Here is a 7,991-nt window from a genome sequence, read left to right as displayed (position 1 = left end):
CCAAAAAAAAAAAAAAAAAAAAGGGGAGGGTAGCAGTAACTACCTTTTACCGAGTGCCCACAATGGCCCAGGGACTTTGCAGACATTATCTTACTTGGAACCCACACCAGCACTGCAGGGCCACAGTGCACACAGAGCCTGTGAGTGGCAAAACCGGAATTCAAGCCCAGGAAACTCTGATGCCCAAAGCAATGCTCAGGACCACCTGCTCCTCTGTGTCTCAGGAAGACGTTGCAGGTGGGAACAGGTAGTTGAACACACATGGATTATCCGCTGAAAACATGAATGCATTCTGCCTGTACTTGATCATACAGTAAGGTCAGGGATTATTCTTAGTTTTATAAATGTCTGGTCTTATTAGGTAAAAACATATTAACCTAACATGGGCCAGTCATGCCAACTCAGCTGAGAGAAGTGACTTTCATAGAATTTTATGTGTTGACAACTAGATGTTTTTAATACCAAGTGGAACTCATTTCCCTGCTCTTATTGCCTCCCACCCTTGTGTAACAGCTGTTTCTTCTCAGAAGAGTAAAAACATATCATCCCCAAAATAGCCTCCACCCTCACCCTGCTACCCACAGCCTTGCTTAATCTTGTCCAACGTTATTTGCAAACCTCCCAAGTACTGGTAAGTGTTAGGAATTCTCCTTGTGTCTACAAAGTCTCACCAGGGATATCCTTTTTTTTTGAACAGCTTTTTTGAAATACATTTTACATACCATAATATTCACCCATTTAAAGTGTACAATTCGGTCGTTTTTAGTATAGTCAGAGTCATCTGACTCTGTCAGTCATCGCCATTATCTTATTGGGACTGTATTCATAAGAGATATTGGCCTGTAGTTTTCTTGTGTTAGCTTTTTCTGGTTTTGGTATCAGGGTGATACTGGCCTTATAGAAAGAGTTGGGAAGCGTTCCCACTTCTTCTGTTCCTTGGAAGAATTTGAGAAAGGTTTATGTGAAATTGTCTTCAATATTTAGTAGAAATCACCAGCAAAGCCATCTGTTCCTAGGCCTTTGTTTGTGGAAAGTTTTTTGAGTAATACCAGCTCAATCTTTTCACTTGTTGTAGATCTATTCAGATTTTCTACTTCTTCGTCAGTCAGTTTTGGTAATTTGTGTGTTTCTAGGGATTTGTGCGTTTCTTAGGTTATGTAATTTGTGGGTATACAGTTGTTCATAATCTTCCATTAGAAGCTTTTTTTTCTTTGAAGTTAGAAGTAATGTCCCCTCTTTCATTCCTGATTTTAATAATTTGAGTTGTCTCTTATTTTTCTTGAAGTTAGAAGTAATGTCCCCTCTTTCATTCCTGATTTTAATAATTTGAGTTGTCTCTTATTTTTCTTGAAGTTAGAAGTAATGTCCCCTCTTTCATTCCTGATTTTAATAATTTGAGTTGTCTCTTATTTTTCTTGGTCAGTCTGACTAAAGGTTGGTCAGTTGTATTGATTTTTTTGAAGAACCAACTTTTGGTTTCATTAATTTTTAAAAATTCTCTTTCATTCATTTCTGCCCTAACCTTTATTTCCTTTCTTCTGTTTACTTTAGCTTAATTTTTTCCCCCTTTTTGTTCCTTATAATGAAAGTTTAGGTAATTGATTTGAAATTTCTTCTTTTTTAATATAGGCAATTATACTATACATTTCCCTGTAAGCACTGCATTGGCTGTATACCATAAGATTTGGTATTTGGGGGTTTTTCCATTCAAAATCAAGTTTTTGATCACTTTTCTTATGATTTCTTCTTTGTTCTATTGGTTATTTAGGAGCGTGTCATTTAATTTTCACTTAGTTGTGAATTTCTTAAGTTTTCTTCCTTCGTTGGTGGTGTTTAGAGGATATACTTAGTATGACTTCCATCTGTTTTTTTTTTTCTTTTGGCCACGCTGTGCGGCATGCAGAACTTCCCTGGCCAGGGATTGAACCCATGCCCCCTGCAGTGGATGTGTGGAGTCTTAACCACTGGACCAGCCTGGAAGTCCTCATCCTTTTAAATTTATTAAGGCTTGTTGTATGGCCTTGCATATGTTCTATCCTGGAGAATGTTCCATGTGCAGTTGAGGAGACGGTGTATTCAGCTGTGGCTGGGTGGAACGTTTATATGTCTCTTAGGTCTAGGTGGTTTATAGTCCTGTTCACTTATTCTGTTTCCTTGTTAAACTTCTGCCTCATGGTCTTACCTATTATTGAAAATAGGAAATTGAGGTCTCAACTATTATTTTTGAATTGTGTATTTCTCCCTTCAGTTCTATCAGTTTTTTTGCTTCATATATTTCAGGACTCTGTTGTTTTGGGAACAACCAGGGCCTGTTTCCTCTGTATATGGACATAACTGAACCTACATATGGACACAAATAAAGCATGGACCAGCCCTTTTTTTAAGAAAAAATAAGGTATAGTTTTAGGTACACAACATAGTGATTCAAAATGTTTAGAGATTATGCTCCATTTATAGTTATTATAAAATATTGGCTATATTCCCTGTGTGGACCAGCCTTTTTAAAAATTGTTTCCAGTTACTGAACTGTTTGAAGAGTCCAAGAGGACGTGAGACTCCTTCCCATAGGAGGGTGTGTTACTTTCAGGGAGACTGAGGAAGAGTACTGCCCCCACTTGGAGAAGAGTGCGTCTCAGGGTAGACGTGAGGTAGAGGGGAGGTAGAGTAGGGTGGTGGAGTGGTCTGAAAACACCAGGTCACCCCTACAGGTGGAGGATGATCACACAAGCTTCACTTGCACTCTCTTTGCCTTGGCTTTGGGTGGCCAGGGTGTGAAAAATCATCCTGACACTGCTAAATTGCAGCCCCTCTTGCCCACCTTGGATCCTATTGTGCAGGACATGGTTATCCTGTCTTTGCCCCACCAGCTAGCTCAGGCTTCCTTCACCCATTCTCCTTTCCATCTCTCCTAGGGTTACCGGATTTAGCAAATAAGAATCCAGTTACTTTACAAGTTAATTACGCTGTTGATTTTGTGTCATACCTATACCCATAATTATTGGTGGTCTATCTGAACTTTAAATATAAACGGGTGTCCTTTATTTTCTCTGGCAGTCCTAGTGAGGTCGATCAAAACTGGCTCCACAAGTTATATACTTTCACATTCTGTTGATTAACAATGTATTCCCATTTCTGAAGAGACCAAGTATCATTTTGTAGCCGAGTCCCAGTTTGTTACAATTTTAAACTCTGACTTGGTAACAAATGAATGTTTTGGACAAGATTCACATCCACCCACTAGCAGGACACACCCTCTCACTTCCCCTGGTCTTGGCATTAGTTCCTTTCTTCACCCATTTTTGGGCTATGGACTCCGTTTCTATTTTTAACTCTCCCACGTATGTCTTGCCGTTTCATGCCCTCCTTTCCCCCAGAACCCACTGAGCACTGTTAGAGAAACCCGTCTTCTTCTAGGAACATGCCCTCCAAGAGTGTCCCTGTGCCTGGAAATGGTCCAGCGCGTTGTTCCGGAAATAGGGCAGGGGTGGGGAGCCAAGGTTTCCTCCACCTTAGTTCCAGCGCTTGGTCAGCAGGAAGTAGGTGCAGACTCTAAAGTGAAGAAACAAAGAGTGATTTCTGCCAACAGCCACCACCAAGATAAGCACACAGCTCCTGGTTTCTCCTCTGGTGGCTCCTCAGGCCAACTGGTACCCTCTTGTCACCCCGCAGAGTCTGCGGGTCTGAGTCAGAGGTGAGACTCGGTCCCAGCACCGCCCTCATGGTATCCACTAGGGGATTTGGAATTCCAAAATGTTGATCTGTGGCCCCTTGACCTAAATACAAACACACATATCCTGAAATAACAGCATTGTTTCCACACTCCATAATTGCAAGCCCATTATTATCAGAAATATATTTTGTGGGTTTAAGATTTTTTTCCCCAAATTGTTTTTGGTGGCTTTTTTTTTGTCCAATACGATTTTTGTCTTTCTGATTTTATATGTACAACATATTTTAGAAGTTGTGAAAAACATACAGTGAGAGAAAACTCTGCGTGATCCCCATTCCCAGATAAGAGGTTTCCTTAAAGGAAAAGCTGGAAGTTTAGCCTAAGACTGAATTTTGCTGGGAATCCCTCTCTCTTGCCTGTGCATACAGAAGACATGGAGAGGGATGTGGAGAGACTGGTGGAGTTTATGGAGAGAAAGATGAGGTACAAGGACTCAGGGGAAAGAGCTGATGGGTTTTTAAAAGATTTGGAGAAAAGCTTGTTGGGTGAGGTGCAAATGACCCTTTCCTATATCTCCCCACCAAAAAATGCCATACAATCTATACTATCTGTGTTTGCTTTTGGAGTTGAATCTATATGGGAGTGGGAATTGGGGGGTAAGAATAAAGGACATGCTAAAATTAGCCTCAAAGCAAGAGCAGAATTCCTCAGGAGACATAATGAAAAGAAATACAGATTTGTTTTTAAAATTTTAAGTATCTCATCTTCTAAAGTAGGATTTGGGAAATATTTTCTCTAAAGGGTCAGACAGTAAATATTTCAGGTTTTGCCCCACATACGAAGTCCCTTGTCTTTACTGCATATTCTGTGAAACAGCTGAAAAAAATGATCAAGAAGCGAAGTGATTCTGAGGAAGAGCTACTTTTATTATAAGTTATAATGTAGAATAACTATACTGTTATGGTGACGATTATTTGCTCTGTTACCTGCTGGAGTGAGAACACTTCTTTTAGGCGTTTTTCATCAGGTCCTCAATCGTTGCACCAAGTGAGTAGCCTGAGTAATACACAGGGATCCTGGTGGGAAATTTAAGGTGTGGCCCGAAAGGAAGCAGGTACTTCCCCTCAGTGGAGAGGAAGGGCCATGTACACCGAATGCATGAATGCCCCAAGTCTGACATTCCTACCCCCTTACTAACGCCTGGTCCACAATTTTACTCTTCATTTAGGTCGAGGAAGTTGAGCCACTGAGTCATGGCTCAGTCATGATTTTTAACACCTCTGCTTCACCACATCTGTATCAAATCGAGCAGCTGCAGGCTCTGGCGAATTACAGCATCGGTGTGTCCTGCATGAATGAAGTCGGCTGGTCCGCAGTGAGCCCTTGGATTCTGGCCAGCACGACCGAAAGAGGTAATTCCTGGGGTTCAGAATGGATATTGTGCCTGATGGCATGTGATGAAACAGATCCTTCCCAGTGGCCTGATGCAGAGTTTAACTTTTTCTTTGTGTGGCCTTCGTCTCTGGAGGATAATTTTATGGAGGTGACCAATGAAAATAGGAACGATGTTTCCTTCTATACTTGAAAAGGGTTTAGTGACAAACTTTATATTTACTATGTATAGGGAATATTTTCTTTTACATAGGAAGATATTAATAGTAGCATACTCTTTATAGCATATATTATTTTAATTAAAATACAAATATATGAAAGTTATTACTCATAGCATCAAACTTAAGAAAACTAATAAATGTGAAAGTGGCTAATGTTCAATAAGCACCTACTACATGCCAGGGACCATCTTAGGTACTTTACGTGCATTATTTCATTAGCTCCTCATAGCAATCATATGAAGTAGGTACTGTTGTCTCTACATTATTTTCTCATAGTAAATTTTATTTACATCTGTAAACTTTCATTTCTGTGTGCTGCTTTTGATTTCCAAGAGTTTGTGTTTTTTTCTATGAATATTGGAGTGAATATTGTAGTTATGTTAGATTTGAATTGTCCAGTTTCCATTATTTTCCAATTTAGAGCTCTGGATTACTCAGAACCTCTTTCCTGCCCTTAACTCCAGCCTTACATAATCAGTGCTCCAATTTTAATACAGACGGTGGGACAGGTCTAGGTCATAAATTGTTAGGGCTTAATCCTTGCACAAATGAAACTAGTGCCAAGATTGTAAAATATCTTAAATGAGGAAGAAAAACCTCTGAGAAGAATTTTTATATGGTGTTTCCTTTTCATTCAGTTTAAAAAACTTTCTGGTTTCTGTTTTGATTTCTTCCTTAACCCATTAGTTATTTAGGTGTCTAACATAGTTTCCAAATACTTGTATTAGTGATTTCTAATTTCATTCTGTTGGGGCCAAATAACATAATTCATATCACTTGAATCCTTTGAAATGTATCAAGACTCAATTTTACAGCCCAGAACACGGTCTATCTTGATAAATGTTCCATGTGTACTTGAGAATGTGTATTCTGCTCTTATTAGATGGAGTGTTCTATAAATGTCACCGTGGTCAAGTTAGTTGACAGTGTTTTTTCAATTGTATTCTTATTGATTTTATGCCTCCTTTTTCTATCAGTTATTTAGCCGGGTGCATTGAAATCTGTAGTCGTAACTGAATTTATCTATTTCTATTTGTAGTTCTAGCAGTTCACATATCTTGAAGTTCTGTTATTTTGTGCATAACTGTGTAATATTACTATGCTGTCCTAATACATTGGCCACTTTATCATTACGAAATTATTTTCTTTATCTTTGGTAATATATTCTGTGAAATCTATTTTATCGATATTAATAATAGCCATTTTACTCTTTCTTTTGATTCCATGGCGTATCTTTTATTCATACTTATTTTTAACTTACTTGTATCTTTATATTCAATGGGTATTTCATGCAGGCAGTACTTTACTTCACAATCCTTGCCTTTAAATTGGGGTATTTATTAATCCATTAGAATGTAATGATATCATTCATATGGGTAGGTTTACATCTGTCTTCTATTTCTTCTGTCTGTAATTTGTTCCCCTTCTTTTGGGTTCATTGAATGTTTTTATTCTATTTTATCTCCTTTTTGACTTCTTAGCCATAACTCTTTTTTTCTGTTCTTTCAATGGTTGCTTTAGGGTTTATAGTATACAGGTTTAACTTACTACTATATGCCTTCAAGTGATGTTATACCACCTCAGGTATAGTGTAGGAACCTTAACATAGTATACTTTCATTTTTCTTTTGATATCTCCAGATATTTATGCTATTGTTGTCACTCATTTTACTTTTACATATGTTATAAACCCACACTAGATTGTTATTATTTTTGTTCAAAGAGTCATAATCTTTTAGAGTGATTTATATAATTATAAAAAACCTATATTTACCCAGTTGCTATTTACCCAAATGGTAGTTACCATTTCTAATGTTATTCATTTTTTGTGTGTGTAAATCTGTACATATTTCCATGTGGTATTATTTTCCTTCTTCCTAAAGGATTCTTCATTACTTCTTGTTGTGGGAATCTTGGTGAGAAATTCAGCTTCTGTATGTCTGAAAGAAATCTTTATTCTACCTTTGAGGGGTTTCTTTGGACTTCATTTTGTAAGATATTTTTATTAGGTATAGAGTTCTAGGTTACTCCACTGCCTTCTTGCTTGCGTTGTTTCTGATAACAAATCTGTGGTAATTCTTAATTTATTCCTCTGTGTATAATGTGTCTTATGTCTCTGGTTTTCCTTTTGTATTTGATTTGGAGCAATTTAATTATGGTGTGCCTTGGTGTAATTTTCTTTATATCCCTTGGGCTTGGGGTTCATTGAGCTTCTGAGGTCTGCGTGTCTATAGTTTGCATCACATTTGGAAAATGTTGGCCATTGCTTCTTCAAATATTTTTTTCTGTTCCCGCCTCTCCGCTCCTTTGAGGACTCCAGTTACCCATGTATCATATCACTTGAAGTTATCCATAATTCACTGATGCTATTACTTTTTTCCCTGCTTTTCTCCTTGTGTTTTATTTTGGGTAGGTTCTATTACTATGTCTTCAAATTCACTAATCTTTTCTTGTGCAGTATCTAATCTGCCATTAATTCTATCTAGTGTATATTTTAACTCTCACATTGTAATTTTTGGTTTTTTTTTTGTATCTTTCCTGTCTCTACTTAACTTTTGGACCATATGGAATACAGTTATAATAACTGTTTTAATGTCCTTGTCTGCTAATTCTAACATCAGTCTTATTTCTGGAGTGGTTTTGATTGATTCATTTATATTCCTTGTGGAGAGTACTTTCCAATTTTTCTACGTGTCTGGTAATCTTTGG

General features: G+C 37.7%; 1 protein-coding gene across 1 annotated transcript in view; it reads left to right on the top strand.

Annotated features, from left to right (window-relative positions):
• Positions 1–7,991, top strand: part of MERTK (MER proto-oncogene, tyrosine kinase) — a 107,499-nt gene that overhangs the window by 50,067 nt on the left and 49,441 nt on the right. Inside the window, exon 7 of the mRNA XM_024744008.1 lies at positions 4,899–5,082. Coding sequence (XP_024599776.1) covers positions 4,899–5,082 — 184 coding nt within the window. The remainder of the gene's footprint in view (positions 1–4,898; positions 5,083–7,991) is intronic.

The sequence above is a fragment of the Neophocaena asiaeorientalis genome, unplaced genomic scaffold (genome assembly GCF_003031525.2).
Source record: "Neophocaena asiaeorientalis asiaeorientalis breed wild unplaced genomic scaffold, Neophocaena_asiaeorientalis_V1.1 scaffold114, whole genome shotgun sequence".
NCBI classification, from domain to species: Eukaryota; Metazoa; Chordata; class Mammalia; order Artiodactyla; family Phocoenidae; genus Neophocaena; species Neophocaena asiaeorientalis.
The sequence above is the reverse complement of the archived record's forward strand: the minus strand, read 5'-3'. Positions and strand labels throughout refer to the sequence as shown.